Here is a 27,357-nt window from a genome sequence, read left to right as displayed (position 1 = left end):
ATATGGGAACTCCTCCCTTTTTAATTTGATTTACATTTTCTCTGTACTGATGTAACACCCCAGCTGCTGCATGTACTATGCAAAGTTACATTTCTTTAATGTTCTTCACTCTTTCCTGATTCTGGCATGGTGACTCAGTGATTAGCACAGCTGCCTCACAGTGCGAAGGGTTCAATTCTGGCCTTGGTCAGCTGTCTGTGTGGAGTTTGCACGTTCTCCCTGTGTCTGCATAGTCTTCCACGCAGGTGTTCTGGTTTCCTTCCACAGTTCAAAGGTAGGCAAGCTAGGTGGATTGACCATCCTAAATTACTCACAGTGTTAAGAATGTGTAGGTTAGGTGTATTAGCCATGGAAAATGCAGGTTTAAGGGAATGGGTCTGGATGGAATGCTCTTTGGAGGTCAGGGTGGACTTGTTGGACCGAATGGCCTGTTTCCACACTGGAATGTTCTATGATTTTGTGATGAACTTGTTAAAGGCACTAGGGCGTGATTCTAAGATGTTAACGATATGAAATATAGCATTGTAAATGGTGTTCCCTGCCTGACGTTCATTGCATTTGGTATACCCTTAACTTGAGAAGTTAATTGATTTAATTGATCACTTAGAATGCTGATATCTATGTCATGAACTGTAGAAATGCCTGCTCTATAAATGCCTGCAGCATCCCCTATCAAACTTATGCACTTCCTGTTTTTCCTTTCAGTTGCGTGCCTGTTTTGATTAAACAACCTCTTGTCCAATTCCTTATAAATACTAGGCAAACAGGTTTTGGACTCCATGCTGGTAATTCCAAATACCTGAGAGATTCAGAGTAACTGGTACCAATTCACGATGAACATTTTCATTGCACATTCTGCCTGTACTTCACAAATCTATCCATCATCTGGGATCTCCATTTGCTAAAGGACACATGCTTCAGCTGTAAGTGTGAGTGTGATCTGAAGTTCTGTGGATATCATCAGGACAAATGGACTTGCCTTCCCTTTTGCATGTAAAATTAATGCATGGAATTGTGGGCAGAGATGTCTCCCAGTACTGTCAGTCTGCACTTCTCAGTGTTTGGTTATGTATATACTACTCTGTGTTTCTACTGAACACTGGATCCGAATTGCTAACTTCATATTTCACTTATAAAAACCGAGTCAGCAATACACTTCCAATAATCAGCTTCATAGTTTATCAAAGGCTCAAAAATAAAAGATCATGGTAGTTCCTGCCTTTATTTACACTTTATCAGTTGACGCTGATCTTTAGTTTGAATTTTGTTCTTCCAAAATTTGTATTCATCAGGATTGTTACCGGTGTAATGATGTATACAGACACTTTGATCAATTTATTACTCCTAAAATACTTTTACAAAGGTACTGTTACTTTATCAAAAAAAAAGGGATAGCAGTTCAAACTAGGCTTTATTCCTCTTTACTGTCTCCAGGGTTCATCACAGGCATATGTGATTTGATTGGGTTTGGGGTCTGGCTTTCACTAAATTCGTGTTCCAGTCCCTCTAAATCCAAAATGTATCAGAAAAGTATGTCACCACACATCTCTGACACTCCAGGAGATCGCTCTTAGCTCTTCTTGTGGCTGACTCTACAGTTTACACAGACGCTTAACCTAGCTTCGCATTCTGCTGTTTGTTGTCTCACTTTTCAAACCTTTGGTTCATGCCCAATTACTGGTCAATTGCCTGTATTCTCATTTGTGTTGTTGGATTTCCATTAAATCTTTATCTTTTCTTTGGGTTTGTACCAGACTGGTGTAGGTGGATACAGGGAAACTTTATCTGCGTATGATAGGGGGGCGCTGGGGCCAGGATTATAATCATACTGAATAACATGCAGCTTCACCCTTAACCAAGCCCCAATTGGGACCACTCCTTTCATCCCCTAACTTTTGTCTGGCTCCCAAAGAGAAACCCTCACTGGTTGGAAAGCCGTAACTTCAAGGCACCAATTCCTCGTTGCCATTTAGAATGGTCAGCATTCTGCACTTGATACTCAAGCTGTGCTTGATGAAGTACATTAAAGATTACCTAGAAAACTTTATACTTACTTTCCAGTTCCTGAGTCTTAATTTCTGACTCTTGAACTTGTCTCTGTGCCTTCTCAGCATTTCTGTTTGCTGTCTCAAATTGCCTTTGAAAATTTGAGAGATATTAAACGATCTTCTCTTGATTGCCAATCTCTAAGGATTTAACCTTTTCCTTTAACTCTGTGTTTTCCAACAGGAAAGCAGTCCTTTCCTGACTGACAGTCTCTAGGGCATCAAGTTTCTGTTTTAGTTCTTCATTTTCTGACTGCAAACCTACATTTTCTGACTTCAACTCACTTAACTCAGCATTTCTCTGCTTTTCTCGGTATATTTCACGTACCGAGTTTCTGCAAGAAGACAGCAAATTCCCATCAGCCCATCCTCTCTGGGCGCACACTTTCCCACAGACTTACTAACTGACTCTAACAAATGATCCAATGTCCCAGGGCACATAACATCACAAGCTTCATAATAATCTATCCACTTCAGCAATTTCTTATTCAAATATACCTCACCCAAGCTCTCCCATTCAGGTTAATTGTCTGCCATGATTTCAAAGCAAAGTTCCAAAGGCAAATTCAATAATCCAAAAATTTCAATGTTCCAACTAAACCTGAAAATTTGTTGTGTTTACTCTCATCCATCCACTTGAGTTCCTGGCAGTCATATGGGGCGGCTGGTCTCTTAAATCAGGCTCAGGCAGGATTTCTGAGAGTACATAGCTGGTAAGTTTGCCTTTGGAGCAACTGAGTAACTTCTGATCAAACTTCTTACCATTCAGGGACGCCAATTGTCGTGGGTAAATCACTGCAAGTTACCTTTAATATGGCTACTCATTAAGAAATCACACAATCAGTCAAGTACTGAAGCAATAATTTGAACTTTATTGCATGTAGCGACCAAAATAAGACCCCACAAGGAAGCAAGTTAAGCCTCACAAACCAACTTTGCTATTATCTGATTAATGGTGGAACTTTGCAACAATCCCACCAATAGCGATCTGTCTCTGGAAGTGTCCAGGGTTTGATCCTTATTCAAAGTTGTTGTCTGGTATTCTACTAAAGAGGAATTCTGTTATTCATTTCTTATACAAATTTTCATCCTTCAGATCTTTGAGGTGACATATTGATGATTTCTTAAAATCGTTTCATCCGAATCACTGATTATTCTCTTCGAGTCCTTGAGATGCCAGATAGCTTCCTAACCAGAAGTGACTTCTTTGCCCCTTGTTACATTTGGCCTTAACTGTCTGTTCAAAGAGACAGCTTTCCTATGAGTAACGCTTTAAATTCTTCTGCTGGGGACTCCTTGCGCTTTGCGGCAATAAAGCATTCAGCAGGTGTCAAAGGAGTTTTGTTTATGTGATCATGACTCCCATTTCCAAGACATAGCTAATTGCTTTCAGTCTCTGTGCAACAGTCTGTCATTGTTCCTTAACAGCTTATTCCAGACAGAGTCACTGCTGCTTCTTTTGTTAATTTTTTATTGATTCCTTCAATCCATGATCGACTTTTAGTTCTGAAGTCTATAATATCACAGGTTCTGAAGTCTATAGTATCACAAGCCTAATAAAAACATTCTGATCCACTATCTAGGTTCCTCTGACAGACGTCTCCAAAAGATCTCATAAGCTGTGCACTGCATGTTGCACAAGCTTGGACAACAGACATGGGAGGCCTTAGCAAATACAGTTGTAGTGGAGTCACACTACCCATACAATAAGGTGGGTGAATCAGAGTAGGCAGGCCTCCTTATTGAAGTTCTAGCACCAGATGGATATAGAGAGACATGACGGAAACCTAGAAGTTACTTATTCTGAACAGATCCCGGCCATCATAATGGCTTTGAGAAGCTATCAACTGTGGACCTTATGACCATGGGATCTCTGCATCTCCATCTACCATCAATCTTCCAGTGTACTCTGGAACATCACACTATGCTTGTTATCGGTGCAAACTCAACAGGCTGAATGGCCTTTTTCTGCTCCCACATGTTATGCCCTTTGATTTGATTGATTTATTGGCACCTGTTCTGAAATACAGTGAAAATCTTTGTTTCTGAGCTGTACCGGCAGATCACAGCAAGAAAAGGATGTACAGATCAAAATGACTTAGAGGCATACAGATTACAACGTGGGTTACATTATTTGAGGCTACAATCCATTCAACACCATGATAACAGCCAGAAAGAAGGCCTTCCTGAACCTCCTCATGCGTGTGTTCAGGCTACTGTATCTTCTGCCCTTCAGAAGAGGTTGTAGGGGGTCATTGCCAGGATGCCATAATTCTTTGATGACATTGGCTGCATTTCCGTGGCAACGTGCCATGTAAATAGACTCCATAGATAGAAGACAGCATGCCAAGCAGCATCAGAGGAGCAGGAAAGTTTGACGTTCGAGTCGGGACCCTTCTTCAGAAATGGGGGAGGGGAAGGGGAATCTGAAATAAATAGGGAGACGGGGAGGCGGATAGAAGATGGATAAAGGAGAAGATAGGGTGAGAGGAGACAGACAGGTCAAAGAGGTGAGGCCATAGCCAGTGAAGGTGAATGTAGGTGGGGAGTTAGGGAGGGGGCAGGTCAGTCCAGGGAGGACAGACAGGTCAAGGGTCCAGGATGAGGTTAGTGGGTAGGAGATCGGGGTGGGGTTTGAGGTGGGAGAAATGGTTAGGGAGACGTAGACTAGCTGGGCTGGTTTCGGGATGTGGTCAGGGGAGGAGAGATTTTGAAGTGTGTGAAGTCCACATTGATACCTTCGGACTGCAGGGTTCCCAAGCGAAATATGAGATGCTGTTCCTCCATCTTTCAGGTGGCGTCATTGTGGAAATGCAGGAGGCCCAGGATGGACATGTTGTCCGAGGGGTTGGGGGGTGAGTTGAAACAGTTCGTGACTGGGAGGTGTAGTTGTTTGTTGCAAACTTAGCATAGGTGTTCTGCAAAGCGGCCCCCAAGCCTCCGTGTACAAGATAAATGAGATAACAAGATGTAGAGCTGGATGAACACAGCAGGCCAAGCAGCATCAGAGGAGCAGGAATGCTGACATTTTGGGCCTAGACTAGCTTCACACCGTGTTGTCAGTTTCTTACAGTCCTGGGCAGAGCAGTTGCCATACCAGACCGTTATGCACCCGGTCAGTATGCTTTCAATGGTGCATCTGTAAAAATTGGTGAGGGACCTTATGGACATGCCACATTTCCTGTTCTGAGAAGTGTATTCAATGCTGAGAAAGATAGACAGACTTTAAATCAGTAAAGGCATCAAGAATTTTAGGGAAAGACAGAAAAGTGGAGTTGTGGCTTATTAGATCAGCCATCACCTCATTGAATAGTAGAGCATGCACGATAGGCTGAATGGCCAGTTTCAGAACCTGCATTTTGTGGCCCCTACAGTCTTACAAAATCTCAGATGTTAACACTCATCTTTCACATATGCAGGCTTGCAGCTTAATAGAATCATAGAATCATGGAGGACAGAAAAGGCCCCTCAGCCCATCAAATCGGCAGCAACAAATAGTTACTTTAAATCTACACTGATTATACTTTCTAGTACTTGGCCAATAGCCTTGAATGTTGTGATATTTCAAGTGCTTATTCAAGCACTTTTTTAAAACTTTTGAGGTACGTGCCTCAAGTACCCTCTCAGGCAGTGCATACCAGATTCCCACCCACATTTCCTCTAAATATCTTGCCTTCCATCCTAAAATTACGCCCCATTAACCCTTCAACTAAGGGAAACGGCTGCTGTGTATCCACCCTGGCCTCATAAACTTATACACCTCAGATCTCCTTTGACCTCTGCTCCAGAAAAAAAACAACCTGAAGTTATCCAGCCTCTCTTCATAGTTAAGATGCTGCATCCCAAACAATATCCTGGTGAATGCACCTCCTGTTTTTATTATTTTTCCACGACTGATAAGAAAGCATATGGAATATTTACCTTTAACTACCCTACTAACCTGCCCTGCCACCTTCAAAGATATGTGAACAATACTTCAAGGTCCCTTTGTTCTTCTGAGCTTCCTAATGTCCTGTCTTTCATTGAGTACTCCCTTGCCAATAGACACTGGCCTCCAGTCACACAAACAGCCTTCTACCACCATCCTGCCACTATGCCAATTTTGGATCCAACTTGCCAAGTACACTGGATCCCACGTACTTTGACGGTCTTTATCAGTTGCCCAAATGGGACCTTGTTGAAGGCCTGACTGAAATCCATATAAACTACACCAACTGCACTACCCTCATGTACACACGTAGCCACCCCTCAAAAAATCAATTAGATTTGTTAGGCATGACCCGCCCCCACCACCCACCCACTTTTAAAAACCCATGCTTACTATCCCTGATGAAACCTTGTTTTTCTAACCGGAGATTAATCTTCTTCTTCAGAATTTTCTCCAGTAGTTTCCCTACTGGTGATGGCAGACTCACTGGTCTGTAATTCACTTTTTTTCTACCATTCTTCTCATAAAGTAAAAACCACGTTAGCTGTCCTTTGGTTCTCTGGCACCTGCCCTGCAGTCAGACAGCAATTAAAAATCTAGGTCAAAGCTCCTGTAATTTCCTCCCACCGCAGCCTGGAATACAACTCAACCGCATGCGGGGATTTGTCCATTTTCAAGCCCACCAAAACCTCTGATATCTTCTTACTCCCCGTATCAGTCTGTTGAAGAACATCACAGTCCCTGTTCCTGAATTCTACGCATTTACCCTCCTTCTCCAAAGTGAAGATAAATGTGAAGTACTCATTTAGCACCCTACCAATGTTATCCACTCCATGCACAGATTGTTCGCTTGGTCCCAAATGGACTCTATTATTTCCCTGGTTATCCTTTTTCCCCCTTGATATACTTGCAGAATATCTTTGAATTCTCCTTGATCTTGCCAGCCAGTGCTTTTCATGACTTCTTTTTGCTCTCTTGACTGCTTACTACAGATCACCCCACACTTTGTATACTCCACTAGGGTCTCTATTAATTTGCTCCTTTTGTACCTGGTAAAAGTTTCACTTTTCCTCTTTATCCAGTCCTGAATATTCCTAGATATCCAGGGTTCCCTGGGCTTGCTGCTGTTACATTTCACCCTAAATGCAACATAGTGGCCTATGTTCCCATCAGTTCCTATTTGAACACCTCTCACTGTTTAGTTGTAGATTTACCCAGATGTCATTGCTCCCAATTTCCTTTAGTCAGATCCTGCCTAATTTCAATGAACTTTGGCAGCCATTTTGCAGACTATCTTTTTCCTTTTCCATAACAAACTTAAAACATACAGTGGAGTGGTTGCTCTCACTAAAATGTCATCACACTGCTACCTTGAACATCTGTCTGGCATCATGCCTCAGCATTAGGTCCCGCACTGCACCATGTCTTGTTGGACCTTCTTCATGTTGATGTAAAAAACACTCCCATAAACATGACAAGAAATCTGCCTAATCCAAACCCTTTACACGAGGACTATCTCAATTAATCTTGGGGAAGTTGAAATCCTGTAATAGAATTATCTATTATTGCTTTACACATTTCAGTGAATTGTCTACACATCCATTCCATTATTGCCTTCTGATTCTTTGGGGGCCTGTAATAGACTCCCAGATATGCACTGCACCCATGCCCCCCTCCTCCCATTTTATTCTTAACTTCTTTCCACAAAGTCTCATTTCAAGAACCTTCCAAGATATCTTCCCTCTTTGTGGCAGTAACTGACTCCTTAATAATGCAACACCATCCTCTCACACCCTCTGCTGTCTTTATTCTGCAGGTGATCATACTGCTGACCAGGTCTTGACAGACCGACAATCCAGCACACATGAATAAAGTGAACAAGACTATTTATTCACGTAATAACAAAGACTTCAATGTACCATTTGAAAACCTGTGCCAGCCTTGCATATCTACATGCTGTTTTGTTTGTGCTTTTTGTCACTTCATCATTGTGCAACTCCAACAGCTGTCAGTGAGGTGGATGCTGAATGATGCACCTTGTTTGCTGAGATGCCCTTGATGACTGACCTCTGGTTTTTCTGAGGCCTGGCAGATCCTGGAAAATAAGACACAGGCACAGATACATCTTCCTAACTGTTGCTGAGAGAACTGGCTGAGGGACTAAGGAGTGACTATTCACTCTCAAAGTACTCTGAGTGGAGTCGCCATTAGAGCCACCTTCTGTTCTTCCTCTGTCTCCAGGTGTAACAGCACCTCTCGGTCGATCTGAGAAGCAAGGACAGTAGGAGGGTCTGATAGACATCTTGCACCCCCCTGGCCTTGTTGTTGATCAGTACAGCCCATGGCATGATAGACGGCACACAGGTTCAGGCACAATTTTGGCAGCTACTGACAGGTCCACTGGATCTGGATCTCCATGACAGCAGCTAGCCTCTCCATGGAGGGAGCCAAGAGCTGACCTACTTGACACATGACATAACACATAGCTTCCTGAATTGTTGGTGCATATTCTGCCAGCTCTGCCAAATATTCTCCTACATTTCCAGGAGTTTTTATGTGGCTATGACAGAGAGGTCATCTGCCAGCAGCTCAATGCAGGTGTGGCCACCAACAGTCCTGTGAATAATCAGGGGCCTCGGCTGTCACATCCTCCATCAGCTGCTGTAGTACTATTTCTGTGATACATTCACCAGATTGTGATCCCAACCTAAGCACAAGTACATACCTACTGAGGTGAATGTATCTGCAGTGTATGACAGAGCAGGAAAAAGATACAATGGCATCCCTCTCTGACACTTTGATGTCTCCTCCCCTGAGATGGACTGTCCGATCCAGAACAATGGAGTAGGGTGTCCCTTTAAAATGGACAAACCTACATTTCAGAGTAGAAAGAATTCCACTCATGCCATTGCCAACTGCTTTTCCAATCTTCCTCTGACTCATGTCTCCTTTCTGCCCACTGATCAGCACCAAGCTTGAGGACTCCTCACTGTCTTCTCTCTGCACTCCAGCTTCACCCTGTTCTCCAGTCAGTTCTACTGTCTCCTTCTCTGCAGCTGTTAGTAACCTGCTGTCAGCCTGTCCTTCATCCTTCACCTATACTCTGGTTTTATGCACCATTTTTTTCCAACAGACATAATAGGAGAATGAACTTGAACTCAATAGACACCCAATCTCATTATCAGCATTCACTCCTCTGACAAATTATGGGCGTTTAGATAATCCATCTACAAACCTATTCACATGCACTTGAACGATAAGTATAAGCCTGAAAATATGGCTGAAATATCACCGGCGCAAGTATCTATTGGTGCTCCATTTAGATCTATCTAGAGCTCTACATCACTGCAATCCATTGCTCGCTACCTTCATAAGAACCATATTAATGTAACGCTACCATTGTACTTCCATTGGCAGCGTTGAATAAGTCATTGAAGCTCTTCCTACATTTAACCAAAGTGCATCTCTGGACCTCATTGCGCTGCAATCACCATCCAGGCTTTCTTGGTCTAGTAGGATGGTTTCATTCTACAAAGGAGCACCTCCCACTCTTCCTAGGCAGTCTGGAGGAGAAATTACAGGGAGATAATGCTGAATTATGGAACCACATATCGCCTGCATTGACCCATTTGCTGCCTGAATCGAGAAGATGAAGATCCTGAGGTTTTTCCTCTAATAGAAAGGCTGAGTCTGGAGGTGAAAGTGATAATTCTGGAGTTCCGTGGCAGACTCTGCAAAGCAGATGCTGTTGTCTTTTAGGCACTGGAAGCAGCTTAAAAATTGTGCGCAGATCTGATCTCATCACCTCCAGGAAAAACCAGTAAAAAACAATTATACTTGCAAATAAATGTACTGGTCGTATTGGAGCTCCACTTTAAGGTATACAAGATGAGTCGGACCAGTGCATTTCATTCTCAAGCTTTACTGGGTTTTTAAGCTCAAGCTCACATTTTTTTGGCTATCATCCACCCACTGCCACCGCGTAATTGACCTGGCCAAGTGCTTCCACCATCTTCAGTAACTGAATGCTTGCCATATATTACAGTCAACGAACCATTGCCATTATGAGCTGGTTTCATCCACATCCAGATCTGCCATCATGACCCGTGACAAGGTAACTAAAGTCTGCTCATTGCATTTGAGAGAATACAATTATTATGAATCAAATTATTATAAATATGAATTGTTTATCTTACAGAAATGTAGAGTAATTTGGAAAGATAACATAAGGTTGTAATAATTGAAATTTTCAAGAATATTGACAGGATTGTTCCAGATAAGATGTTCACTGAGATGATGGATTTGTCTATCAACAAACATGTGCTAAATTCAGAAAGGTAGAAGCAGAAAATTCAGGTGGAAACTTTTCATCTGAAAAGGCAATAGAGTTGTGAAGTAAATTGTTGAAGAAGATGGTATACATGATTGAAGAGGCAATTAATTGCACCACTGGAGAGAGAAGGAGTTCAGACTGTGGTGAAAAGGCAGGTTTGGAGGTTGATTTATAGAAAAGACTGGGTTTGACAGCTGTATGCCCTTTTCCTGTTCCAAAAAAAAATCTTACACTTCATTTCTTATGTTCAGCACATTATTTCTCATACCACACTAACTACACAATTAACTTTGTGTTTTGGGAAAATATAAATAGATTTTGGCTCCAGAGCTGTCAAGTTTTATGGAGAAAATAAAATGTTATTACAGTAATTTAATCTACACTGCTATACTACTACTATATATACTGGTTTTGATTGCTATCTCCATTTCTCTCAGGTTACACTATTATTGCCTCATCCATAATGTCGTAGCTCTGGAATCATCACTACCACTACTACCTGTCATATTTTCAGATACACTGCTGTCAGTCCATGGTATTCTAATTAGTTCACTGCCACCAATTCTCCTACGTCTGTGCTGTGTCTAGGCCATGTCTAATTTTGAATTGAGAATGATAGGCCACTGGTGATTCTAAATAGAAAGGGCACCTGTCTTCCATAACAAGATAGTGTATTGCATCATAGCAATAGGTACAGTTCACATTACATTATTGGACGTAATTACCAATGATTCTCAGGAGCTGTACAAAATATATCTGGAGGTTTGTTAAAGCAATTAGTTGGCAATGCAGAGTGACACTAACAGCGCAGGCTCAATTCCCATACTGATTGAAGCTATTGTGAAGGTCTCTCCTTTTCAGCCTCTCCCCTTGCTTGAGGCCTGGTGACCCACAGGTTAAACTATCACCAGTTCTCTCTTTCTCTAACGAAAGACCAGCCTTTGATACTTTGGCACAATCGTGACTTTACATAGCACATCTGCTCTGGTTAGGTATTCATGCAGAACTCAGCTGTGAGCAACCAAAGACATGTGACATCATCAGATCAGCGTAGAAATCGATGTAACTTAGAAACATTGCCTTATAGAACATTTCCCCATGAGCCAGTACCCCCACAGTTAACCATTATACATTCGTCTGCACTTATGCATTTCAGTTTCAGTGTAACTTGCAACATTCTTAAGCGCTTGGGAGTTATTGCACCTGTAACCTTACCTCTGTAACTTGTAAGTTCTGATCCCTCTGCACGATATTTGGTCCGATAGGATAACACTTGCAGTTTTATTAAGCTTAAAAGTAGCAGGATGTACATAGACATACATAAGTTCGGTGAAATCTGAGCTGTTGGCATCATAAATTTCAATGTTTTGGTTATCTGTTCTAAAGGAGATTACTCAACCATATTGAGCGCTTTGCACATGTAGCCCCTCCCTTTTATTGCAGCTCTGTCATTGTGCCTTTTTTTTTGCATTTCTTCTGGAAATAACTAAACTCTTCTTACTACAATCTTCTTTTGTCATAGCTAGGATTTGCCTGTGTCTGTGAGACTTTGCTGTTCCTAGTATTGAGACAAATTCTTAGTATCTTGGTACCTGCTCAATACAATACTATTTTAACTTGTTCAGCTTCAATCTTGATATTCCATTCTGAGGCAATTCCGCATCTTGAGAATATTTTCTTCAAGAACTAGTCTTGTGTTCTGTATGCTAAACCTCTGACCTTCAATATATGACATATTATTTCTCTTTATTTATTTTCAATGTGCTTATTAATTTTTGGTACTGTAAAACTGTTTCAAACCTGTAGCATTTCAAAATTGCTTGTCATATGCTATTCATTAAGCTTTTACTTTTGCATTTGTGTTGTAATTTATTTGTCAGCCTTTTAAAACTCTGTTTTTCATTAGCACAGTATTGAATTCTTTAAAAAAGCTTTTATTATGAAGATGCTTTATACCTGATATTACTTAGAGTAAATAACTTTAAAAGGATTCTGGAAGATGAATCTATTTCAAGTCTTGTGGAACTTCCTGCAGTTATTTCATTAAAATTAGTCATTTGAAAGTTCCCTAAGTATAAATCACATGACTTGCAGCAACTGCTGGCATTGCTATGAACTCCTGATGATAGATTTAGACAAGTGACCATCCTGTCTGATTTAGTTGGAGGAAAGCATGCTGAGAACAAGCTAAGTTGGAGAAATACTTGCTAAGAACAAGATACCTAACTGAAGTGTCTCATTTCTAAAAGAACCCCAGACCACTTTCTTGAGTTCAGAGTGAAACCTATTTATTACTTTGAAAATCTGATCAAAGAAATGTGTTTACAAGACTTCAGGGATAATTGTGCATGGTTAGTGATTTTATCATATGCTAGAACATTAATAGCAACAGTCCACGGAACTTCCTATGCTTTGTGCTGTTGCTTTTAAGAATAAACCATTGGCTCAAATAATTTTTTCCAAGAAGTTAATGCCTGTGGAGAAATCTGTTCTTTGATTCTCTTTTCCTGAAGAGTTTGTGTTTGCTTTTGCATATGTGTTTTGAGAATATTTACATGGTTAAGCATTTATACTTCAGTATTATTAACTGTCTGTGTTGACCAATTATTATATTTTATTAAGTTTTGTTCTGATAAATAATTGTATAACTAAAGGAACTAAATTGATAGGTCTTGTTGTTCATTTAAAAGTTGTAATTCTTGGTAGGAAGCATTTGAATTTTATGTTATGACCCATACAGTATTGGGATTAGAGCAGTCATGCACTTCTCAAATTCAGTCATAACACTTTTTAAATTCTATTAACTGTTGAAGTAATTTAGTCCTTTCAAACTTTTAAATTTTGATCCCTTGCAATACTGTCCTATAGTGTCTTAGGCTGTTTCATTGCATTAAAGGCACCATATAAGTTCTTGTTATGTCTCCTGAACTGTTATTGCAACTGCACAGAAGCACTCTGGAATGCTGCATATAGCTGCTCAGAAAATTGCAGGCAGAATTGTCTAATCTCCACAATTCTTACTGAAGATGTAAAATGGTCCATCAGTTGCCATATTAATCAAGTTTTACTTGGTTGTCAATTGAATAGTTAATTCACTTTTCTGTGGCACCACAGCAAACAAGACTTTTGAAATGTAATATTTTTATTGCTGACATAAGATTCTGAAACTAGTTTCTTCCACATGGCGGATGAAATGGCTACTTAAAAAAAATCATACAGTGACATTCACACAAATTATGATGCAATGAATATTGTATGCACAGTTGCTTCTTAACAAGGGTCTCATCATGACTAACTCATTTCATCATCTTAGGAAGGTTTCAAATGGACCTAAAACCATTGGAGAATGTAGTGGTGGTTTTGAACTGTAACCTTGCATCCTCAAATGCTTTCTGAAGCTTATCAGCCGGCAATATAACACCCATTACCGCACTGCAGATGTGTATCAAATTCCTGCACTGAACGATGAGAGTGTTACTGTGCAATTTGTGATATCCTGTGCATCACACAACATTACTACTTATTGGATTTCAATTTTTTTTAAGAGGACATACTACAGATTTGGACGCAAATGATTTCAAAGTTTAATAGGTTTGATAATTATTCATTATCCTCTTGGCAGTAAAAAGGCCATTATTGTATTACACTTAAGTTTAACATCAAAGGCCATTCCTGCAAGAGGCATCTTCTCAAGATTCCAGATTATACTTGAATTTTTTGATGCCTTTAGGGCACATAAGCGGGGTAAGAATTAGCATCACAGAAGTCAGGCAAGAGCTGTTTCTGCCTGTTGTCCATTATTCCTTAGGTTATACTTTTCAGATATTCCCACAATCCAAAGTCAACCTCCACGCCAAGTCCCATGTGTCTTTATATTATTGAATAGTAATGAAAGTCAAAAATGTGGCAGATCTGGGTGTCAGACATTTGCATCTGCAATGCTGACACTATAACTGAGAATTGTAAAGTGCAGCATCAGCTGAGACACATGAAATGAAAAGAAATCAGGGCCGAAAAGGTCTTGCGTATTTGACCAGAATTTCTGCAGTTTGGAAAATACATTTCTAGTAATGTTTTTGCCATTCTGACAACTCAGTCCTGGGCTTCTTAATTTCTCCCTCTGATCATGCTGCATTTCAGCAGTGTTGTGCCCATATTCACCGACCTGCAAGAACAGCTTCTGAGAAGTGGGTACAGCTTTACCTATGGTTAAGTTCTGTGGACTGTTATCATGACCAGGGACAGGACAGGATTAAGAAAAGAAGAGTCATATTATACAGGATAACAAAGTGTGGAGCTGGATGAACACAGCAGGCCAAGCAGCATCTTAGGAGCACAAAAGCTGACATTTCGGGCCTAGACCCATCATCAGTTTTCTTTTGTGCTCCTGAGATGCTGCTTGGCCTGCTGTGTTCATCCAGCTCCACACTTTGTTATCTCGGATTCTCCAGCATCAACAGTTCCCATTACCTCATTCATATTATACAGTATTGTTACATCATTTAAAAAGACCTAGAACCTACTTGTTATGTAGATGCACATCCTAGCTGTTACTGTTACTGCTGCGCTGCAGATATATGCCAAGCAACAATTTATCTCTCCAACTTTTCCCAAACATATTTGGAGATATTCTTACTGTACTGGTTTGCTTGCCATCATCATATGACATCTGCTTCTGTCCTAAGTGCCTTTGTGAACAATCTGTGCCAGCCATTAAAATATATACCATTTGGACTAGGGCATCAAGAATGGTGCAACTAAAAATGAATGGATTTTCAGGGCTACAAATGATCAGCTATTGTAAGAGACAGCAAGAAACCAATTAACAAAAAAAGGAGTCTGCAACTTTAAATTACTGGGAGACTCAAAATGGCTATGCATGTTCTACTCCCTGCTGGTGTGAAATTGAAAAGGCATGGAATTGAATTGGAATGTTTTTCCCCACTTCCATTAGCAAATCTATGAAAGAGCTACAGGATTAATTTAAAAGCCTGAACAAGTCAGTATCCTATGATGATTCCAGCTGATGGTAATATTGGACAAGTTGTATTGCAGAATGAAACATCATTTAATATATCATTAGTTTTGTTTTTCCAATTTACTTACCTTGGCAGTCAGTCACTTGACATATTCACAAGAGGCTGTGAATTTATTTTTAACCAAAGGGATTTTAAAGTTATTACACACAAAAAGAAATGAAAACAAATTATTTTACTGTATTTGAAACAATATTACAAACATCAGAAATTAAGATTCAGCTCTTTTACACTCAACAATGCTCTTACAGATATTCAAACCTCAGTGAAGAGTAATTCTATTTCTGCTTTAAAGTTCCATGTTCAGAAACCAATTACAGCATGCTATTCTTTGTGGCACACATCTGCATTTACTCAATATTATTCCTTTAAGACTCGTGAATCGATATTAACTAAACAAACTGCTAAACAAGTCACTTATTCCATAACATGTTCCTTAAATGCATGTTCACAACATTCTTGTAGTCTGCCTTCCTCACTGATGCCTTAAATTCTTCTGTTTCTGGAGCTTTTACCACATTGTAAGCCATTCTGGACTTCTCTTTTTTTTCTACCCTGTGTTGGGAATATTTTTTTAAATGGATATGAGAAAACAGACAACCAAATTGTACGGATATGCTGGGTTTTATTCTACATTAAAGAGAAGTGTTGTAACCTCATGAGCTCTGGGGGTTGTGTTCAGCAGTAATTACTGAAACGTCAAGAGTTAAAGTCTGTTCTGATTCCTGTACTGTTCACGTAAAGTGACTTTTAAGAAGCAAAGCTTTAAGAAGAGATAGGTTATAGTGCTAACTACAACCCCCAAGGGTATTTTGAATTCTTCATATGTAAAAATGATTTCCAGACACCCCAACGTCTCTCGGAAATCAAAATCCAAAAAGAAAAGAAAAGTATATTTCCTTCTTTGTATAGCTTGAAAGTATATTTCTTTCCTTTGAACTAAGGGGCTCACTATAACATTGCAAAGTGTATTCAATAGTCAGCCGCATGACAATGGGTCTGGAGTCAAGTGTAGACCAGGTTGGGTAAGGATGGATTTTCTTCACTAATGTCCTTTAACCCAATGGGTTGTATACAGCCTCTGGTAGCCATGAAGCTCATTACTGAAGCAAGCCTTATGGACAGCAGCATGAACTACACTGAATGAAGCTTCAACCTAGTGAGTCTAAAGTGTGAATTGTTTCTCATTTGTGGGAATTTGAGGACAAAACATGGTGGCAATAATTTTCTACTGGGGTGGGGAATCTCAAAACATTTTAAACCCTGATTTAGTTTGAAATATCAACTCCCGATTTGTACGAGAGAGAGAGAGAGAAAGAGAAATTGAGTGAATCCTACGTAAACAAAATGGGCACTCTAGCAATCTTTACACACCTTTAGGTCAGTATGATTTGGGAAGCTGATAAAGCTACAACAGCATTTGAGAGATTTAAATTAGTTTGGGCTAACACGTATTAATTTTCTAGAAAACACTGGTGCAGAGGAAAGGACCCACTGCTACAGCCTTTTGTGAGCGGTGAGAAAGGGTTAAACTTGTTTAGGAGCTGAATGCTGACAAAAATGAAAACCCAGACAAAATTCTGTAAAGTGTGCCACCCATCTTTGGCCGAAGCCAAATTATCAGTTCCGCTAAACGAATTTCATAGCCCGCGGGAGGAAACTTGAGAGCTTTTGAAAATTTCACAATGTTGAAAAATTCAGCTATAAAATGTAAATCCAAGGTCAGAAATGAAAAGCTGCTTGATAAAATCATTGATGGCCCTGCACAACCAGAAATACAAAAAAAATTGGAAAGAACAAACTCACAATATCGCCGACTATAGACACTGTCAGGGCACACAAAGCCAATGAACAACTATCAAATAAAGACACTGTTATCCAAGTGACAGCATGGTTGATGAAGAAGGACATACATCATGCATATAAAAGAATGTGAATGCGCCTTGGGAAATTACATGAATGCACAGTAAAAAAACAGGCAATGTTCCACATATTTATCAAGCTACAGAGCGTGTGGAAAGCTAAATAATGGGAAAAGATGGGTAGAACAAAGAAAGAAAATCTGGGTGGGATGATTTTTGGGGGTTGCTGTGGACTTGATGGGCTGAATGGCCTGCTTCCCTACTGTGGGGATTCTATAATTCTATGATTCTAAGATGGTAAATCATTTATCAAAGACAGAGCAACAAGACAAATGCAAAGTAAAAACAAACTGTGCTATGTAAGGTGATAATGTGTTTAGTAACACAGAAACCATATAACTGTATGAAATACCTGCATGAGATGGTTCCCAGAAAAAGAAAATTCACACATCCATTGAGATTAGGAAGAAGGCGAGACATAAGCCCACAACTATTATTCAGAAACCAAAGGTTGGTACCAGAGCACAAGAATAAAATCATCCCACTCAGACTATACCATATCTTACTTGATTATTTGTAAGGAAATACCCCAGAAATGGTGCTGAAACTGAAAAACATCGTGCTAATGGCATACGTGGGAGAAATTAAGTTAAATAGCTATGATCCACCCAACTCAGGGGGACATACAAAGGAAAATCTGTTAACTGTACTGTATGTTCCTCATCACTGAAACCTCCGCGGTCCTGCTATCCTGAAGTTGAGCAGTTGAGGAGAGCTGCAGCTTTCTTAGTAAACCATGAGATGAGCACTGAAAGTTGAAGGTAGTTTTACCATTGAAAACTGTCCTCCGGGAAGAAGTAAGGGTGATGTTGTACAAGTTTACCCAGTTTGTTTTGATGAAATGGTTGAATGCTTTGATGATTTTGAGTATAACATTACCACTGACCCAGTAATGAAACCAGTGATTCATCCCCCACAAAAAGGACAAACTGAAACAGAGCACAAGGAAGTGGAAGAAAAGAAGTGCGGCTCAGGATCCTGGGATTGTATTCATTAGAGTTTAGAAGGTTATGGGGAGATCTAATAGAAACATACAAGATAATGCATGGCTTAGAAAGGGTGGACACTGGGAAGTTGTTTCCGTTAGGCAGGCAGACTAGGACCTGTGGACACAGCCTCAGAATTAGAGGGGGTAAATTTAAATCGGAAATGAGGAGACATTTCTTCAGCCAGAGAGTGGTGAGCCTGTGGAATTCATTGCCACAGAGTGCAGTGGAGGCTGGGACGTTAAATGTCTTCAAGGCAGAGATTGATAAATTCTTGATCTCACAAGGAATCAAGGGCTACGGGGAGAGTGCATGGAAGTGGAGTTGAAATGCCCATCAGCCATGATTAAATGGCGGAGTGGACTCGATGGGCCGAATGCCCTTACTTCCACTCCTATGTCTTATAGTCTTAAGTGTTTGCGCGACACACTGTGAATGCAGTAAATTCTATTTTGGTAATAAAGATATCAGCCAAATGAATAAATTTGCCTGGATTCTAAAGATTTTAACCAATCACTGCCCTCTTCCAACATTGGGAGAGATCACATCAGCTATGAAAGGACAAGGTTGTATTACTTAAAGGCTAGAAAATTCCTTAAATTTTAAGCCTGCTGAGGAAATTGGGTCATTGACAGCATTCAACACCTGTTACAAATTCTGTGTCTACCTTTTGGCCTTAACTGGGGCCTTTGGGGCACAGTGTAGTGTCTCTACTTCTGAACCAGGAGGCTCAGGTTCAAGTCTCACCTGCTCCAATTATATGTAATAACATCTCTGAGCAGCTTGATTTGAAAATATTTTGGAGCTTAAGTGAGTCACATGATATGTGAGTGTACTTTTCTCAAATCCTAGGACTCAATCTGACCAGACAACATGTACCCCAACCCCAGGACATGACTCAAAACCTTTCCACCAAACCAGGGATCTGACCTGACACTCACCCCACTCCCAAACATGATCGGACACACCCCATGATCCGATCCAATAGCCGTCCCCTCCTTGACTACCAGTCACCTCTGCAGGTGTCAAGCCAACAAGCCAACTCTTCCAAAGCCCCGGGAATGGATCTTAATCTTTTCCCACCAGAGAGGGCACACATCTTACCTACTTTGACCCAAATTCTCCCCTCCTCACCACCATTACCAGACCTGACCTGACCCCCTCAACCCACCATTTATTTTTAATTTTTCACATTAGCACAAGTATAGAACCACATTTTGCTGTTCTTCAATCATGTTGTCATTTACTATTCTGAAAAAGTTACTTTGGCTGTGATTATCTCAAATAATCTTCATAATGTGTTACATTGAAAACTCAAAATTGCAAACATCTACTTATTTAGAAATACAGCCCATCACCTTATTAATACATGATCACATTTTACAGACTATAAGCTAAATGGTTTTGACAATGAATAAAATAAATACATTTATAAAATGATCTATCTCCTGCAAAATTAATAATAATTCCAATCTAGAATCTCTCAGTTTTGACAAACAAAGCAAATATTGAGCATAACACTTTCTATTAGTTTTTGTACACAAAAAATAAGTTATCTTTTGTAACACAGCACCAAACGTTTACTTATTTGTTAGAACTTAATTTTCTGAGAACTAGAAATTGGTATTAACTATTATGTCAGAATAACCATTCAAATAATGTTGTAATAGCTGGTTGCTATCATTTCTGGACCTTCTTGGATATTTCATCAAGCATAAGCAAAACGAAATGTGGGAGAAAGCATTCAGTTATGACAATTGAAATGGGTTTACTCCTATCGAAGGGCCATCTAGTGTTCAGCAAACAATATGAACTATGATACTTAATGCTTCATCACCAGGTGTTCTGTGCATTTCATTTCATGATTTTGCATGTGTTTATGTATACTGTCAACTTTCCAAGATTTTCTTTGTAGAAGAGGGATGGCTTAATCTATATTAGGTGAAATCTGAATCAATGATGTGCAGTTGCAAACTTTCAAATAGTACTCAGCAGGCCCGCAAACCAAAGGGAAATGTTTTGATACTATAAATGGGGCACATTGCTAACTTTGTGGAGAAAGGGGTCACCAGGATTCTACTCATGACCAAGAAGTTAAATAAGCATCACACTGATAAAATGAATAGTACATACTAAATGACAATGGAAAATCATTCTATATATGCTCATAACATTGATTTTAGAATATTCTTCACTACTTAGATGCCAGTTGCCAAGAGCAATCAATATACTATAAACATGAGTGCAGAAGGCAGTGGAATAAATGATTTCTTTTTGTAACTTGAAACCTCTTTGTGTATCAGCCTAAAAAAATACAGACACAAAATTATTCTGTGTGAATGCCTGTTCATCTAGAAATATCTGCCACTTAGGAATAAAAAAGCTGCCAAATAAAATCATCCTGTTAGAACCAGCCAGCTATCAATGAATTACTTGTCCTGAAACAAATTATTTCTAATTGGTTAATTTGCAGCAATTATGTAACTGCTAATGGTTTTCTTTAGAAGTGACAAAAATAATATAGGTAGTTCTGAAAATGTCGAATAAAACATTGTAAATAGGAATTCTTCATAAGTAACAAACACTTTGTGACTTTGAAATAGTGACCTAACATGATGGTGATGATGTTATAAATTCCCAACCTATTTTACAATTAAGAGCTGAAATGTTAAAGGCAGATGTTTAACATATTGATATATTGAAATAAAATTAATTTGATATATTTCTTTCAGGGTCTGAATCAAGCATAATTGAACTGAATGGTTCGGATAAAGAATTAAAAGAAGGTTCAAGATCCTCACCAAGTCTCATTAAAACAACAGATCCGCAACTGAAAAAACTCAAAAGATCCAGCTCAGGTATGTTTTTAAAAAAGCCTTCTGACCATAGCATTTTTTCCTCATTATAATTCAGCGCTGTGACCTAAATTTGTGACCACCCTTGTATGTGATTAAAAAATATATTGAGACAGATTTATCTGCCAACAACATTTGTTAAACTTACATTTCCCCCAGACCATTTGAGTGCTTCTGTATAAGTTGCTGCCAGCCAATGAATTTCAGTTTCAAGCCAACTTCCAATGAATCAGCTTCCAGTATAAGGAAAATGGGATCTGTATAAACAGAGCAAGTAACTGTGAATTTCCATAAAAACACTCTGATTAGATTAGAACATAGGACATAGAACATAGAACAATACAGCGCAGAACAGGCCCTTCGGCCCTCGATGTTGCGCCGACCTGTGAACTAATCTAAGCCCCTCCCCCAACACTATCCCGTCATCATCCATATGCTTATCCAAGGACTGTTTAAATGCCCCTAATGTGGCTGAGTTAACTACATTGGCAGGCAGGACATTCCATGCCCTTACCACTCTCTGAGTAAAGAACCTGCCTCTGACATTTGTCTTAAATCTATCACCCCTCAATTTGTAGCTATGCCCCCTTGTACAAGCTGAAGTCATCATCCTCGGAAAAAGACTCTCACTGTCAAATTGTGAATGAACTACACAGAGTGAACCAATACATGTAGTTAGAATATAGAATTCAATACAAACGTGAACAAATGATGGAAAGATTGGATTAAGACAGGGAAATAAAAGTCACAGAAAGAAAAAATTAAAGATTTCAAATAATAACCAAAAGTTGAACATTTGTGAACAAAGGTAGTGCTGAACAGATTATGTAGCAGTAATTAAGACTTACCATGCCATTAAAAGCATCCTTAGACTGAAGTGAACAAGTTTTTGTGACAAGTTTAGTCCATACCTATATTGACAGTGCAGCAATTTCATGCTGTTAAAAACAATTAAATCATTAGTTACTATTTCTTGCAGTTAACTGACAGCAAGTGGTTCTTAGGCAGCAAATTGCGAATTTTAAATGTGTACTGGAAATTTTCTTTATCCATTCAAGATTTGCCGTTTGCAGTAGTAAGGCCAGAATTTACTCCTCATCCCAAATCCCTTGATGAGCCATCTCTTTAAACCTTTGCAATCCTTCTGGAGAATATTAGAGTTTTTAGCATTTTAGAGCAGTGCCAATGAGCTAATAATAACTCAATTCCAAGTCAACATGGTGCATGTCTTCTAGGCAAACTTGCAGATGGTGGTGTTCCCTTTGTTTGCTTTTCTTGTCCATCTGGATGACTGGGGTTGAATTTCTGGAAGGTGCAATAATGAAGCTATTGAAAGGTTGCAATGCATTTGTTGCTAGCACATACTGCAGCCATGATGCACTTGTTGGTCATGAGATATTAAGCTGGCTGCTTTGTTCTGGGTGCTAGTGGTAGAGATAGTCATTATCTGGCACATGGTATTAATATTACTTCTCACTCGCCTGCACATGACTCAGGATGGGTTGCTTCATTATGTGATGACTTACCATTGGAAATGAATACATTGCAATCAGTGAACTTCCCTATTCTGATCTTGTGTGGACATTGGTAAAACTGCAGAAAATAATTAGGCCTGCAACACTGCTCTGAGGAATTTGGGTTGCTGTAATATAGTGGCAGTGCCCCTACCTGACTCAGGAGGCCAGGGTTCAAATCCAGCATCTTCAATGATACAAAATAACAGTTCTGGACAGGTGAATTAGAAAATATCCACTTTGAAGAATTCCAGCTGTTGTGTCAGAATCAGTGGTAGTGTCCCTACCACTGGGCTAGGAGACCTGGGTTCAAATCCCACCTGGAGGTGTATCATAGCATATCACAGAATCCCTACAGTGTGGAAACAGGATATTCAGCCCATGAATTTTACACTGACCCACTGAAGAGTATCCCATCCAGACCCAACCCCTATCCCGTCTCTGTGTCTTTGCATTTCCCTGAACACTATGGGAAATCTTAGGAACTAATCTGGACATCTTTGCACTGTGGTAGGAAACCAGAGCACTTGGATGAAAGCCACACAGACACAGTGAGAATATGCAAACTCCACACAGACCGTGTGGAATCAAACCTGGGTCTCTGGCACTGGGAAACAGCAGTGCCAATCACTGAGCCACCATGCCACCCACAGAACATCTTAGTTAAAAATATTTATCCACATATAAATAGGAAAAGACCCTTGTGATACAATAGTAATGTACCTGCCGCTGAAGTCCCACTTGCTCCAGAAATTTGTAATAACAACTCTGAGCAGACTGATCAGAAAATTCCTCCTCTGAGGAACTCTTGCAGTGATGTCTTGAGCTAAAATCAATGATTCCCAACAAGCACAACTATCTTCCCTTGAGCTTGATGTGACTATAATCAGTGGAGAATGGCTACGGATTTCTGTTGAAGTCAAGTTTACAAGGGACAGTTAATATCACTCACTGTCACCCCAACTGTGAATTCAATTTTCTTGCCATTTTGATAACTTGGCGAGTGTTTGATATTGAAAAAAAGAAGTATGTTAAATAGTTTTGAAGAGGTAGATGAAATAGGAGATTTCTGTGGAGCATGAATACCAGGGCAGACTGATTTACCTTTTTTTTTGTAGTTATGATTTACTTGGGTATCAGGTTTCCATACTTAACAATAATCACTATTTATGACAATAACATGAACTCCATTGAATCCCTACAATGTGAGAGCAGGCCATTCAGCCCATTGACTCCACACCAACCTCCAAAGAGCATCCCTACCAGGTACACCCCCTACCTGTCCCCATAACCCTGCATTTCCCATGGCTAATCCACCTAACCTACACATCTTTGAACTGTGGGAGGAAATCCACACAGACACAGGGAGAAGGTGCAAACTCCTAGGGTAGAATCGAACCCATGCAAAGTCAAAACTTGCAGCATGGTTTTCTTCAGAGCTAAAGTGGATTATTGCAGAGGTGGCTGCTGCAAGCCTGCTGATTTCTCTTCAGGTCCAACTAACTTCTGTTTGCCTAGTTCACAGCCAAATTTGCAAATAAATGGCAACTAATCACTTTGTTGTTGGCACAGAGGACATTTGTCATAGATAATTAGGCCCTAGCCTACAAATCATTCAGCTTAATTTGTAAACAACCCCTCATTCTAGTTCATCTATACATTGCTGCACACCACAGCTATACAGAGTTCACAATCAGATTCCTTACTTTCAAAACATGCAGCCATCCTTACAAATCTCTGGCTTTGAACAGTTCTTTATCATTACAGTCCATAGTTTTTAAAAAGCACAAGAATAAAGAGAGATGGTCTTTGCAGCTGCCCAAATATACTGTTGCAGTATTACTGTGCCCTCTGGTGAAGGATTTTGTTTAGCCATTGCTCTGGTCATTATTCATGATGGAAAAATACCCAGAAACTTTCCCGCAACTGTTTGGTCTTTTTAGCCTCAATGAGACTTCCTACGATTATTGACATAGCCATGACATTCATTCTCAACAAATTATTCCTATATGTAAGTCAACTTCATCCACAGATAATTTCTCAGCAGCCCAAATACCACTCATCGGGGAAACAAGACATATTCTCATTGGAAAATGGAACTGAGATACACTCTTCTCGTACCCTATATACCAATGCATTGACTTTCATTGAACTTCCTGGAGAGAAAACTAGATCCTTCTCCATCAAAGAGTTTGAGTAGCCCATGTATCTTTGGAAAAGTTATGGTTTTGTATGCTTCCTTTGTAGAAAAAAGGGATATCTTCCCTTTAGATAAAAACCCTGCATATCTCTCATTTATCCTATTTACAGTCACAACAATGTCTTTATCTCGTCTCTTAGTTGTACAGTCTGATTTATGATGTTTTCCTTCTGAGTTTCCTTTACAGACTTATTCCTACAAATTCTATACAAATACAGGAGTCTGATATAGGTGTCCTTGTTGTCCAGATGTTCCAGGAATGAGTGCAGGTCTAGGCTGTGGACCTATTGGATCAGAAGGCAAATTGCAAGGGATTGAGGCAGGCTGGGAGGCTGAAGTTGATGTGGGCCATGACCTGCCTGTCGAAGCACCTTAGGATTATGGAGGTCCGAGCCACGAGGCAGTTGATGGAACAGAATTATCCCTGACCATTTTAAAGGAAATTTCAACATCAAGCTAATTGACTTGCTGAGTAAATTGGAGGTAATATTTCTTGCCAGAGCTTCAAACATGCAAATAATCAAAGTACTAGTACAGAGCACTTAGCATTCGACAAAATACAGTTGAGGGCAAGTACTTTGAGTGGTGAAGCATCAGAATCAGATGATATTCAATTTCATTTAAAGCAACTAGAGTGTGGACCACATAAAATCAATAAATACAGGAACAAAAACAAAGTTTCTGGAAAAACTCAGCATCATCGTTCTGAGGAAGGGTCACTGGACAGGAAACATTAACTGTGTTTTTTCCCTTCACAGATGCTGCCAGACCTGCTGAGCTTTTCCAGCAACTTAGTTTTTGTTCCTGACTTTTGGATTTCTTTAAATCAATAAATACCCAGAGATGTCATAAATACGTAAGGCTGACTGTTCTGAGATCTGATGTGGAGGTGCCAGTGTTGCACGACACCAGGTTATAGTCCAGTAGGTTTATTTGAAATCACAGGCTTTCAATACGTAGCCCCTTTGTCAGGTAAAGTGATTGCAAAGCACACAGAACACAGAATTTATGGGCGGAGAGATCAAAAGATCACACAAGTGATGTGAGCGGATTGTCAAATAATGAATGACATGATAAATATAACAGTTGCATGATGAGGGTCTAACCAAAGTAATAAATTATCCAAAACTGTAAAAACTAATTAAGACAGAGAGATCATAACAATTTTTCCAGGTGATGGTGACAAAACAGGACAGTAAGGAAGATTTTACAGATACAGAACAGTATGCTGGGGTCACATGCAGTTCCACATGAACCCAAGATCACAGTTGAGGCTGTCTTCATGGAAGGGGCATGCAACTGTTATACCTATCATGTTCCAGTCATTTGGTTTATCTCCAGCACCACCTTCTTTATAATTTTTTGTAATTATCTCTCTACCTCATTTAATCGGATTGTAGGTCATCCCTTCACTTGTTGTTCAGCTGTTGACACTTTATTCGCACCATCTTATACTTCGGATAACCTGCAAGGACTTCTTATTTGACACCCCGCTCACACCACTTGTATGATCTTTTGATCTCTCTGCACTTGATCTGTCTGCCCATAAATTCTTTGTTCTGTGTGCTTCAGTCTCACTTCACCTGATGAAGGGACTATGCTCTGAAAGCATGTGATTTCAAATACTCCTGATGTGATGTGTCTTCTGAGACTTGCAAAGATGGAATTGGAGGTGGAAATGCATTGGAAATAAGAATGGCCAATGCATTCCCATCCTTAGGCAATTTTGCCGTACACAGGGACATAGCAATAGTGGCTACCTGCCGGCAGTGATGAGTAGCCAATTTAGTACCAAATAATTTGGTGGTAACAAATAAGCTCAAACTGAATTTAAATCTTATGAACAGCACTTAGATCAATCTGGTGCCCCAGCTGAGCTACTATAAAGAGGAAAAGCAATATAGCTGATGAATTGAAAAAGCACAGACGCCACAGTTGTTACAGCTGATTTTGTAAGTGTTGTAAGATGATAACGTGAAGAGTGTTCTCGCTGTATAATCAGTCAGGTCAGTTGGGCCTTGAAAGCACAAGCAGGCATGGGTTAAACTTGTTCTGTGATTGGTAAAATTCCAGCCAACATCTCTGGTGGAAAGCATTCCTGAAAGGTGAAATAGTGATCTCATGTGAACGAGCTAACTAAACAGTTAAATTAGTGAGCCATGTATTTTTTTAGTTGGTTGTTGCTTATTTGGCATACTGGCCCAAACTTCAGCCAGAGTTGGCTTTTAAAATGGTATGATCTCATTTCCTCAGGGTTCTTATGGTGCAGTGGTAGTGTCCCTAGAACTATGTATAATCTCATTTGAGGTTGGTTAGCTCGCCAAGCTGGTTTGTTGTTCCGCGGATGTTTCGTTACCCTGTTTGGTAACATCCTCAGTGCAACTTTAGTGTAGTTTTCCCATTTCCTTGCCAGTTCGAGCATGTTACGCCCATAGGCCTCTAAGGTTTTGGAGTAGATTTGTAGCTTGGGTTGTGGGTGTTGAGGTTGGTTGGCTCACCAAGCTGGTTTGTTGTTCCGCAGACATTTCATTACCATGC

At 39.9% G+C, this 27,357-nt stretch overlaps 1 protein-coding gene across 1 annotated transcript in view; it reads left to right on the top strand.

Annotated features, from left to right (window-relative positions):
- The window catches only part of LOC125451594 (putative Polycomb group protein ASXL3), a 287,101-nt gene that overhangs the window by 135,349 nt on the left and 124,395 nt on the right, over positions 1-27,357 (top strand). The window contains exon 7 of the mRNA XM_059646068.1: positions 20,983-21,108. Within this exon, the coding sequence (XP_059502051.1) occupies positions 20,983-21,108 (126 nt within the window). The remainder of the gene's footprint in view (positions 1-20,982; positions 21,109-27,357) is intronic.

The sequence above is a fragment of the Stegostoma tigrinum genome, chromosome 5 (genome assembly GCF_030684315.1).
Source record: "Stegostoma tigrinum isolate sSteTig4 chromosome 5, sSteTig4.hap1, whole genome shotgun sequence".
In the NCBI taxonomy this organism is placed as follows: Eukaryota; Metazoa; Chordata; class Chondrichthyes; order Orectolobiformes; family Stegostomatidae; genus Stegostoma; species Stegostoma tigrinum.
The sequence above is the reverse complement of the archived record's forward strand: the minus strand, read 5'-3'. Positions and strand labels throughout refer to the sequence as shown.